Here is a 13,081-nt window from a genome sequence, read left to right as displayed (position 1 = left end):
CGTGGGTTCTCACCGGGTACTCCGGCTTCCTCCCACAGTCCAAAGACATGCCTGTTAGGTTAATTGGTCTCTCTAAATTGCCCTTAGGTGTGTGAATGAGTGTGTGTGTGGTTGTTTGTGTGTTGCCCTGCGATGGACTGGTGACCTGTCCAGGGTGTACCCCACCTCTCACCATAGACTGCTGGAGATAGGCACCAGCTCCCCCGCGACCCACTATGGAATAAGTGGTAGAAAATGACTGACTGAAATGACTGGTATAAATGAATATGTCATCAAACAAATAAATATCCCAATAAAATAAAACAAAATAAATATTTAAAAAATAAATCTGTAGCTTATTTAATTATTTAGTTCAAGATTTATTTATGTATTTATTTCATAATGGTGTTTTATTTTGTGAAGCTATTTTACATATTTCTGGGTAAGTTTGCTGTTGCCCCACAGAGGAAACCCCGCCCCCTCATTTAAATATTAAAACATCAAATAAAAAGTCTGAAGTTACAAAATAAAAGTCCCTAAAATACGTAAGTAGCTTTACAAAATAAAACACCATTATGTAATAAATAAATAAATAAATATATTAATTATTAATTATTTATTAATAACAGTATTTATTTAATTTTCAGTGACACTGCTCTCCCTATATATATATCTCCATTGTCTTCTGCTCCTCCGAGGTTGGGTCGCGGGGGTATCAGGTCCAGAAGGGTAACCCAGATCTCCACCTTCAGCTCGTTCTGGGGGATCCCAAGGCTTCCCAGGCTTCCAGCGAGCTCTGGGTCTTCCCAGTGGGACATGTCTGGAAAACCAGGGTCCCAGGAGGCATCCTGATCAGACAAAAATCTGATCACATATCGAAACCACCAGTCCAAGATTTGATGAATATTAGGAAATAAAAAAGTTTTTCTGTACTAAGCCCTATTTCCTATCTGCATGCATAGTTCATTTTATTAGTAAAATAATTCACTCACAGTGAGATCATCTGTTTTACATTGAATTATTTGAGTTATATTTTAATTTCATAAATTTTTTTGCCCTAAAATAATTCTGTTAGTCTGTATTTTAAAAGCTTCTTTTCAGTTTCATTTTTACTTCCATATCCTTGCATTGCTTCTGACAGTCTGCTAATGATCCCTGATTTCCTCTTTCTGCTGTTTGTCATCAGCCTAAAGGGAGGATTAACCCACCGAGTTTAAAAACTCACAAAATCATCCGTGTCACTGCCATTCATCGTCCCCTCCTACGAGTCCAACATCTGTTTCTGCGCCCACCTGAAACTCCTCCCACCTCATCAGGGAGAGAAGAGCTCCTAATTAACTTTAATTGGATCAATGGGCTGTGATGTTGTCTATGACATGGATTCAGTTTTCCCTGTTATTGTCTTTCAGGCTTGTACATTCCATTTACATTCATTTGCAATGAGATATAAAAGAGATATGATGTTGGCATCCATGATACCTGCTGTTTTTAGATTTATAGATATTGTCTTGTAATAGAAAAATGCTGTTAGACTGTAAAAAGTTACTGTTAAATGTAGAAAAATAATATGTAGACAACAAAACCCATGGCCTAGTCAAAATCTAGACCTAAATCCAACTCAAAGCCTGTGAGAAGAGAAAACTGCATTCAAACAGACTAAGATTGAGCTCTTCTGCAAAGAAAAATAGTCAAAAAGTTTAGTCTTTAGGTGTTTGAAGCTGGTAGAGACAAACCCCAAAAGACCTGCAGCTGGACCTGCAGCAGTGGGTGGTTCCACAAAGTATACAGTCAGGGGGATGAATATAGTTGCACGCCACACTTTTCAGAGTTTTATTTTTGAAGAGGGTTTAAAAAATGCTTCACTTTCCTTCTGTTCTGTGACATAAAATCCAGATAAAATACATTAAAGTTCTTGGTTTTAGTCAGAGAGGTATGAATACTTTTGCAAGGTGCTGGACTTTGGATGTTGAGGGAGCAGCCATGTTGTCATGACAGCACTGGTTAAATTGGAAGTTGGTATTTGGGAGGAATCGGTGGTTACAAGGCTATAGAGCTGTACTGGTGGAGAGAAGACTGACATCTTCTAGAAATCCATAAATAAACCATCATGAGGCGTCTAAGGAGCCTGTTTAGATCAGCCTGTAGCCTTTAGAGCTAGTAAACATACACTGTTATTGTGCATCAACTATACCAGGTGTGCTGTTTCCGCTATGTTAGAAAACACTAATGGAAACAAGTATGTTATTTGCGATTTTGAATTTTACTCCAGATATTCAGATCCCATGTTGAAGTGAGTCTGCAAACACCACTCAATGAATATGTTCGATGTGTTATTCTAGAGCCAGAAAGTTGTTTGTTTTCTGAGCGCGTACGCTGCTGTTGAATGTTATGCTACTGAGCAAATGGAGACATTCTGGCCTCTATGTGATTGGTCCTCTTACCCAGAGGGCATTAACACACACACACACACACACACACACAGAGTCAATGTGATTGCTGTTTCCACCCAGAGGACAAGAACAAACAATCACAGATTGAATTCAGGGACTGTTTACCCACATGGTTCTTTGTGTGTGTGTGTGCGTGTGTGTGTGTGTGTGTGTGTGTGTCGGTTACAAGGTGGATGAGACGTTCTGTATGCAGCGCTCACCAAGCAGCCCCGCATACAAAAATCAGGAGGAACCCACTGATATAATTCTAGTTTCAAGTTTTGTTTTTATTTCAAAGAGGTTTTCGTCCATCGATTTTCGCAAAAAGAGTCCGACTACAGCTGGAAATACAATAACAGCCGCCGTACTTCTAAATAAAATGCACCAGACCTATAGGGGTTTTCAGTTCTTGGATCAGCACCCCTGGAGTTTCTCTTCCTCTGGTGTGAAGAACAGTGAAGGATGCCAGAGGATTATGAGAGGAGGCAGTTTAGAAATGTTGTCATTGTTTTATATTTCTGATATTTTCTGCCTTTGCCTACATTTAAAAAATGTCTCCTTACTGCAAACTAGAAGGTTTTATATATTGGACTGAGCTAAAGATATGTGCATTCTAATGTTCATTTATGACTTTCTTGTTAATAACCTACTTATTCCTTCATTTGTCTTATTTACTTTCTGATGTTTTATACTGACTTACATACATTTACCTATTAATTACATACATTTGTAAAAATGGAACAAATCAATACCTCAGTACTCATTAAATAATTTACTTACTTCCAATAATTAGTTATTTCCAGTGCAAATAACTAAAACGTTAGCTTCGCTAGCCAGTATTCCTCTAACTAAAATATTAGCAGAGGCTAAACCACTAAACAGATCAAAGTTAGCAGAAGCTAATGCTAACTGCTACCCACTAAGAAAACTATCACTCAGTCACCTTCCGCAACTTGAAGAGTAACTGAACACCTAAGACATGCAATTTTAAACTGCCTTTAGCTATCTGCTGCTGTGTTGCACAATGACGTCTTGTAACGTGTACACATAGTAAACCCTTTAGCGTGCCGAACGCATTCTTCAAAAACAGCCTCAGTGCTATTACTTATTTGGAGTTACTGTACACACCGTAGTTACCCTTATTATCACATAATTGTTGCAAACTTTTTCTTTCTACTTTAAGATTTCATACCCAACAAGTAATAAGTTTATTTATATTTATTTAGTTAGTTATTATATACTTACTAGTAACGTTAAGTATTTTGTATTAATAGATACGTGACAGTGAATTTAGTTATTTCTTTCATTTTGCTTTTATTAAATAAAAGGCTTATTTTAGAGCTAATTATTCAGGAACAAAACAAACGGGCAGGCAAGACAGGCATGGCATGATCAAAAAACAAGACATGAGCATGAAAGTGAAAGATGTTTCCACGAAGACTAACAGAACAGGTGTGAATATATGGCGTGAAAACCAGGTGGAGTAAGGAGACCGATTAACTTGAAGCAGGTGAACTGAATAAACTTAACAGAACAAAACGTGACTGGAGCAAAACAGAGACTCTTGAACACAAACTAGAAAAACATGAAGCAAAAGCATAACCAGATCTGAAAACCAAAAACCAAACAACCCTACATCATAAATTTCAAATATTGTTATCTATATATGTACAGTACAGTCCAAAAGTTTGGACACATCTTCTCATTCAAAGAGTTGTCTTTATTTTCATGACTATGAATATTGTAGCTTCACACTGAAGGCATCCAAACCATGAATTAACACATGTGGAATTATATACTGAACAAAAAAGTGTGAAACAACTGAAAATATGTCTTATATTCTAGGTTCTTCAAAGTAGCCACCTTTTGCTTTGATTACTGCTCCACACACTCTTGGTATTCTGTTGATGAGCTTCAAGAGGTCGTCACCTGAAATGGTTTTCCAACAGTCTTGAAGGAGTTCCCAGAGATGCTTAGCACTTGTTGGCCCTTTTGCCTTCACTCTGCGGTCCAGCTCACCCCAAACTATCTCAATTGGGTTCAGGTCCAGTGACTGTGGAGACCAGGTCATCTGGTGCAGCACCCCATCACTCTCCTTCTTGGTCAAATAGTCCTTACACAGCCTGGAGGTGTGTTTGGGGTCATTGTCCTGTTGAAAAATAAATGATGGTCCAACTAAACGCAAACCGGATGGAATAGCATGCTGCTGCAAGATGCTGTGGTAGCCATGCTGGTTCAGTATGCCTTCAATTTTGAATAAATCCCCAACAGTGTCACCAGCAAAGCACCCCCACACCATCACCTGACAGGGCACACCTGTGAAGTGAAAACCATTTCAGGTCGACCTCTTGAAGCTCATCAACAGAATACCAAGAGTGTGTGGAGCAGTAATCAAAGCAAAAGGTGGCTACTTTGAAGAACCTAGAATATAAGACATATTTTCAATTGTTTCACACTTTTTTGTTCAGTATATAATTCCACATGTGTTAATTCATAGTTTGGATGCCTTCAGTGTGAAGCTACAATATTCATAGTCATGAAAATAAAGACAACTCTTTGAATGAAAAGGTTTGTCCAATCTTCTGGAGGATACTGTATATATTATTGTTATATATATCATTGATTTTAGTACTGTTTTTATTTTACTTATTGCCAACTTAAAATTTACTTATTTTTAAAAATTCTTACCAAATGGGTAATAATTTTACATGATCTGTTACTCAAATATTTTTTTTATTTTTAATTAGTTTTTACCTGATTTTTCAGTAACAAATTACACTGAAAATAGTTACAACTATTTATACATGTATACCTATTGGTAAAGTATATCTCTACATATGACACAATTTAGTGAATATTTCCTTATTTCTTATTACTTTCTCTTGACTTATTAAACAACTGCTTGTTTTGCTCGTTCGTTATGCTGATCCTCCGCTTTCTGTTGGTTATTACCCGTTTTATTCATCTACTTTTTGCAGACCTCTCTGCATTTTGCTCGTGTCCTCGCTGGGAAAATTAAAAGCGACGGAGGCTGTGTGCCCATTTGAAGGTGGCAAACGAGGTCATGGCTTCGCTTGCCCCTCACTGCTCCACGGTGTCAGACACCTGCTGAATACAAAACAGCTGCATGTTATTGTATTACATTTGTCATTTTCAACACAGTTCTGACCCACATACAGAAAAGACTCAGAAGTTTAACGTGTTTTTATTTTCAGCAAAGTAATCAGGGACGAGAACTGGAAACACCAACTGTACGGGAAGAAAGGAGAAGTGACTGGTGAATAAACGGACATTATATAGCAACTGATTAAAGAGATCTGAGAAATGGCTTACTAAATTGCTGTTGCTCAAATCACCAGGGGTACAGAGATTCTGAGTCTTAGGTTGCGAAGTGAGGTTGCTCAGTTGTCTTCTCAGCTGCTGGTTTGGTGCAAACCAGAGGAAGCTCAGGTGCCGATGCTTGCGATGGAGGGTGGAACAGGGTACGCTTATGCCTTGGTCCTGTAGTTGAAAGAAGCGGGAAGCTGCCAGCTTGGTCCGTGTCCGAAAAGTACAAACGGTTGGGAGAGAAATCCACAAGAAGGTAGATCCAATACTCAGTAGATGATTATCCAGATGCTCAGAGAACCTCTGGAACGAAGACAAAACCTCAGGTAAAAACCTGCGAGGGAGCAAATACAAAAGTTACTAGAAGCACATGAACGAAGCAAAAATCAGTAGAGGCTGAGCTTGTTACCACTAAGGCAAACACTCTGGTGTCAAAGTGCTGGCAGCCTCCCGCTTAAGTACTCCTCCATGCAATCAGTAGATAGGAGACACCTGTCATCCAGCGCACCTGAGAACCTCCAGCACCAACCGAGAAAACCCTGAAGCCATGAATACAAGTACACCATACACACACCAGCACATACACAGACTCTGACAATATTATAGTTAGATTACTTTTGAATTGCACATAACCTCACCTCTAAATCATTAACCCTACGTAAAGTTTTGGCAGCAACATAAACTTTGCAGCTTCAGTTTTTGAGCTGTCAGTTCACATTGTTGTCAGATATTAGTGCAGACTGAGCAGATACTGAACAATTCAAAGAGCTTTCTCATCTAGTCTAATGTATGACAAAAAACATCCTGGCTGTATTTTTGCCCCGACTGCTGAGCTGACTTCATGTCAGCACAGTCATATCATCAGCACAGGTGATGCTGTGAACAGGTCCAGGTGAAGTCTCCATCAATCTAAACCTAAATCGCCATAAAAGAGGGACAGATGGGCTGAAATCATTGTCTTCCTGTCTTAACAATGATCACCTCCAAAGATAACATGCAACTATCATTGCTTTGCATCACAACAGCCTCACTTACATGAAACAGATGCACAGAATATTGCAGTTACATAACAGGTTTTTGGATCAACAAGAACTTCAATCAGAGAGGTGCAGCTGCTGTGTTCTGCAGTTGGCTCAAAACACATTGCTGTGGTATGCCAGTACACAGTGTACAGTACAGTATAGTGCGGTGCCATAACAAGATGTGATCCACATTTTCAGTATGTTATCAACAGCAGCTGTGTAGAGGTTTTACAGGATCTTACAAAAGACCTCCTGAATGTAGACCATCTGATTGTTGTTGGAGATAAGACCCAGCACTGCTGTGTCATTGGTAAACTCTATGATGTAGCACAGGCTGTGAGTGCACACAGAGTTGCAGGTGTAGATGGTGAACATCACAGGGCTCAGAACAGAGCCATGTGGGACTCCAGACACACAGCTACCCATCTGGGGACTGTCTAAGAGGCCATTGACACAGTTGGGTGTTCAGCCCCAATTTTAGCAAAGAGTGTTGAAAACTTTAGCTTTAGTCAATGAGCAGCATGTATGCTAGATGTTATCCTCAATGGACCTGGAACCGGACTATAAAAGAACTGCAGAGGCTCAAAGAAGTTCTGCAGGATCTGGAGGACCAAACTTAAAATGTGTCTTCTTCAGATATGTTTAAAAAGATCTTTGAAGCAGTTCATTAAAAAAATTATGAATCTTACCCTTTGGAAATTCTAATAACGGTCAAAGAATTTGATGAATATAATGGATAATTTTAGCAGTTTTTTTGGCAGCATCATCACTGCAGTTATTAATAATAATAATTATTAAATTCACATATTACTGTTAGTTCTGTTGGAGGCAGGTGTTGGTGTAACTGAGGAGAAACTGTGGTAATTCTCTCTACAGAAATTAGCTTTGTTGTCTCAGTCGGCGTCCTTCATGGGTGGTTTACCTCCTCGTCTCTTTGTGGGAGTTGTTAGAACAGGAATTTTACTTATGTAGCATTTCCATGGAGACCCCACAGAGAACGATGTGCTGTCAAAGTGGCTAATTAGGTGATGAAGCACGTGGTCGCGCACAACCAGAGGAAGAGGAGGGTGTATGGAGGAATTTTGGCATAGTCTTGCTTTATTTAAGCACCAGGCCTCTCCTCTCCTAATCAGCTCTGCTGTAGTCACTTAGCAGGATGAGAAGTAGCAGAGGGAACAGGTGCTGCTAAATGTTAATGAATTCCTCTGTGGCTGCCATCACCGTAACACCGGCTGCTTGGTTCGCTGATGGAGGTGGAGGTATACACACAACATAAGACCACCAACATCACAATATGAATGTTCAGGATGAGTCACAGTCAGAAGGTTACCTCAAGTTACACTCAGCTGCACAAAGACTGAAAACAGACCTAAACATGAAAAAATCTGCAGCAACATCTGATACCAACCAAAGAACTAAGACCTGTAGGACAAACATCTGCAACATAATGCAATCACACTAAATGAAAACTTATTCAAACACATTGAAAGTCACTCTTTGGACCTACTATATCTAAATAAGCCTGGTTCTGTGCCGGATAGAACGAATATAATCAAAACACAAACTGGCAGAGGAATAAAAACCCAACAAAAAGTAAATTTGAGTAATGATGTTGTCATTTTTATTGGCTTTGTTCATTGCAGACTGTTGGAGTAGATACACAACAAGCAGCTAAACTTATGACTAAATTAGATGGTGACTGAAAACAGAATTACTTTTCTGATTCATTAATGTTCATTGATTAGTGTTCAGCCCACCGAACACACTCCGGGTCGCTCCGAGTGCTGAACGGTTGATGGCAGCTGCCTTGCAGAGCAGAGCTCGCAGGAGGCCAAGCCAACATCTGCTGCATCTGTGTTTGTGTGTGTGGCAGAGGTGGGTTGTTAACATGCAAATAAAGCAATTAAAATTCATTCGACACACAGCCAGACTCGCACACAAACACACACGGATACACTCGTATGCATACAGATGGAAGTGCAGCAGACAATGAATCCAGACGAGCAGCTTAACGGGCATCTCAGCTGACCCTAGATCAGATTTACTGTCTGTTTTTACATTGTGATGAACACAGAAACTGTTCTGAGTTCCTGTCATACTTGTCTGGTAATCAGATACCCCCTCCATGGCATCAGATCAGGATTTTGGTTTATAGGAGATTTTATGGGCAGCTTTGGCCTCATTGGTCATCTTCCAAATGAAGGATTAATAGTTCAATCAACTGCCCCGCAGGTTTGATTGTGTACTTGGCTGAATTCCTCTTGTGAAAAACTCTTCAACCAGTCTGTTGGAATATAACGTATGGACATCACATGTTAGTTGTGTGATAACCAGTGCGATGATATAAACTAAATGTTTATATAATATATAATATAATAAACCCCATGGCCATGCTGCTTGACATGTCATGGGGTGATGAGCTCATCTCTACCCCCTGAACATGTCTTCCCCATGTCAGGAAGTGAGGAGAGGATCTCTGACCTCGGAGCAAAAGGGGGTGATGATGTGGTGGAGGAGCAGAAGATAACCAAGCAGAAGCTGGCAGGAAATTTAGATTGCAGCTGGAGGTTTTGCAGCCTGAATAGATGCCCAGTCATTGAAGTATGAAGGGAATGCTTAATATTTTCTCCAGAGTGTGAGAAAGATCAAGTGTGAAGCAGCAGCATAGTTCCAGTTGACTGCCATAACGTCCTCGCTGTTGTCGCCTTATATTACAAATATATAAGTAATGAGTCGCTGCAGGACGCTTTAACCATTAGGATTTTGTTTTCTCCACCTGTGAGACTAACTGGATTGTTTAGTAAGGTCCTCAGACAGGAGAAGCCAACCTAACTTATCCTGACCGACCCACTTACCAACCAAACTCACCATTCCAACCCTTCCCAACACAACAGACCATCATAACCCACTGATCAACCTGTCCAAACAACTAACTCAACCAGCTGACCAATCCAACGCAACCAACCAACCAACTTACCAACCAGTCCAACCAACCAAACCTAATGAACTGGGTCATTAACATCTATTTGATGTTGTGCATTAATATCTAGTCTATAGTTTGGTATTCTTTGACCCCTGAAGATATTTATGAATTATTTTGTTTTCACTAAGTTACTAAAAGTTAGTAAAATAGTGGTTTAATGTGCACCTTCTGCAGGAATTAGCTGTGAGGCCTTGCTGAGGTGCATACACCTGGATTGATGCCTCCATTAGAAATGTCCTCAAAGCAACCGTCCTGGTTGGGTTTCTTCTCGTGCTCTTTGTCTCACTCACAGTCCTAGTTGTTGTATTTGGTGCCGCCTTTTAAGAAGGAGTTTTATCATTGTGAAATCATTACCAGTCTGCAGTGATAGCCGCATTAGAGTAAGAGCAGGTCTAAAACAACCACAGAGTAACTGAAGAGCTGCAAACAGATCAGAAATGACAGACATTTATATCATCGTTTTTTCTGTTTTCTCTCAGAGCATCAAGGTGTCATGGCAACCGCCCCCTCGCAGCGCCCAGAACGGCATTATCACCGCTTATAAGATCAAATATAGGAAGACTGGTCGCCGTGGAGACCAGGAGGCCATTGAACCCAACAACTTCTGGTACCTGTTCACAGGTGAGCCTCCGAAGTTCATCCCTTCTAAGTTTTGAAACTAATTTATTTGAAATATTTTGTGTTTTTATCTCTAAATCAGAACTTTATTTTATGAACTGTGGATGAAAAAGCAGGAATGTGTGTGGGTGGATGACCCAGTGGAATCATTTCTGCTCTTTTATTGCAGATATCTGTGTTTTTGATTCTTCTCCTTTGACAGAAAACCCAGCATTTGCATAAACCTTCTACATATGTGTGCTTGTATCTGTGTGGCTGTATCCAAAGTGCCACCAGCTATTATTTCAATTTGAGCTCTGCTCGATTTGAAGGAAACTGATCTCCGCTTTCATTATTTTGTTCATTGATGGTTATCTCCATCTGCCTGTCTGCTGTGAGCTCGGCTGCCTGAAGAAACCTCTCCCTTATGGAAATTTAATGCATACAATGTACATATTTTTAATGCAGTACTGAGATGCTGGAAAAATACACAGTGAGTTTATTATTTTTACTCTGTTTCTAATCAAGTGCATTGAGGGGTTTAATCAGTGTCAGTCAAAGCTTTAATGTTTTTCAATTCAGATCCTGTTCCAGAGTTAAAAGGTTTCATTCTCCATTTCTTCTTTTATCTTTTCATAGATCGGGCCAAATAATTCATTGTCACCCTTTTTAGCAATTTAAAATCAACAAACCGTGTTTTGTGATTATTAATTTCAAGGGAAACAGGTTAGATAATCAATAAAAAATAATTCTGTCTATTTTAAAACTTCATTTTTCTGTCACTCTTATTTGTATTAAAGCTGGAAATTACATCTGTTTATTTTTATAATCTGAATTATTCAGGTGGCTGGCCAATCAAGCCAACTAACCCTAACCCAACCAAATAAACTGCCCAACTGACCAGCACAGCCTTTCCAACCGACTAGACAACCAGCACAACCAGCCAAGCAACAAACAAACCCGACCTAAAAGCAGACAAACTGAACCAACCAACTCTTTGACTGACCAACCAGGCAGAACAACCCAACCAGCTAACCAACCAACCAAACCAGCAACAAACAAACAAACTGTTAAACCAACCATACCAACTGACCAGCCCAACTCACTGAACAACCAACTGATCATAAAGACTAGCTGACTAAACCAACCAATTCAACTAATCAACTGACAAACTCAACCAAAGTCACTAACCAACCAATCTGACTGATCAAACAAGTGTTCGATTCAACCAACCTAACTGACAAGCCAACTAACCAACCCACCAGCTTATCTCAATGGACCAACTCAACAACCAACCAACCCAACTGACTGACCAATCTATCCACCCACCAACTAACCACCCTCCTAAACTAGTCCCCTGATCAAACAACTGCCCAACCCAGCCACTAGTTAACTAACCAGTCAACCCAACAAACAAACCACCTGACCAGTTAATCCAGCTGTCCAAACGGACCGATAACCCAAGCTAAAATCAACGTAACCAAACCAACCAGCCAACACCTTTCAGGTCACTAGAAGAACCCAGAACCAAACAGCACCAGTTAGGTTCTGTTCAGGTTTTTTGTGGTCTAGAAAACATCATAAATACATTAAACTTTGTACTGGAGAACTTTATTTGGTTATGGTCTCTACATAAAACTGGTCATTCTGTGGCAAACAGACAATAATTACAGGTGAATAACTGTTCCAGAAATCCTGATCCATTCAGAACCTCTCCAGAATCTTTGGTTATTCCCAGCAACTCCGAAAAGTTCAGCTCTGAATGTCAGGCTTAATGCCGTGCTCTGCTCCTCCCTCTGCGTCCAGGTCTGGAGAAGGGCAGTCAGTACAGCTTCCAGGTGGCGGCCATGACTGCGAATGGGACGGGTCCCCCGAGCGACTGGTACATGGCCCAGACGCCGGAGAACGATTTGGATGGTAATCTGTACAACAAGTGTCTTCCTCCTCTTTCCAAACACACATTAATATTTAAGCAACGAAGAAGCGCGGCTGGTCGATGTAGCGAAGGTTTCGTCTCAGGGGATGAGGGGAGATGGAGAGCTGTTAACTGGGAGGAAGAGGGGGAGGTGTGGAGGACAAAACACAGAAAATCCAGGGAAGAGAATAAGAAACAAAGGCTGCTGGGATGAACTCACCAGAAATGCTTCATGAGATCACAGACAAATTATAATATTGTCATTTTTACAGTAAAGGTTGATTTTTCATTGTTTTAAAATGGTGTCCAGCTTTGTTTCTGCTCCTTGTAACACTAAGAGGAAGATAAAAGTAGATTTTCCAACACTTTAGGTAAGGGAGCCAAAGTTAAGCTTTAACTAGCTGCTTAATGATGTGCATTTAAACTTAATTAGTCCTCACAAAGTATCTATTAATATGTTGTTCTAATTCACTTCATTTTACAGCTAATAGACCATTAATAAAGTCAGCTCATTATGAACGCCATTATTTCAGTCCTCACCTTTGGTAACACATTTTAGTAAATGTGTTACCCTTTAAGGGCCAGTAAGGGCCAGTTGTAGCAATTAGAGGCGGGTAATTTTATCTGAGCCTAGGAGTGTCGAAACCTGGCAGCAGCAATAACTCTGAGAAAAACTCTTTGAAATCTGTAAATAAACATATAGAACATCTGTAAATAAATATCTATCCGTAAATAAATATCTTTAACATCTGTAAATAAATATCTATCTGTAAATAAATATTATTTACATCTGTAAATAAACATCTTTAACATCTGTAAATAAATATCT

General features: G+C 39.8%; 1 protein-coding gene across 1 annotated transcript in view; it reads left to right on the top strand.

The window, feature by feature from the left end:
- The window catches only part of dcc (DCC netrin 1 receptor), a 354,845-nt gene that overhangs the window by 248,710 nt on the left and 93,054 nt on the right, over positions 1-13,081 (top strand). Inside the window, exons 17-18 of the mRNA XM_047372294.1 lie at positions 10,220-10,361; positions 12,144-12,254. Coding sequence (XP_047228250.1) covers positions 10,220-10,361; positions 12,144-12,254 — 253 coding nt within the window. The remainder of the gene's footprint in view (positions 1-10,219; positions 10,362-12,143; positions 12,255-13,081) is intronic.

Source organism: Girardinichthys multiradiatus, chromosome 8 (assembly GCF_021462225.1).
Source record: "Girardinichthys multiradiatus isolate DD_20200921_A chromosome 8, DD_fGirMul_XY1, whole genome shotgun sequence".
NCBI lineage: Eukaryota > Metazoa > Chordata > Actinopteri > Cyprinodontiformes > Goodeidae > Girardinichthys > Girardinichthys multiradiatus.
Note: the sequence above shows the minus strand (reverse complement) of the source record. Positions and strands in the feature narration are given on the sequence as shown.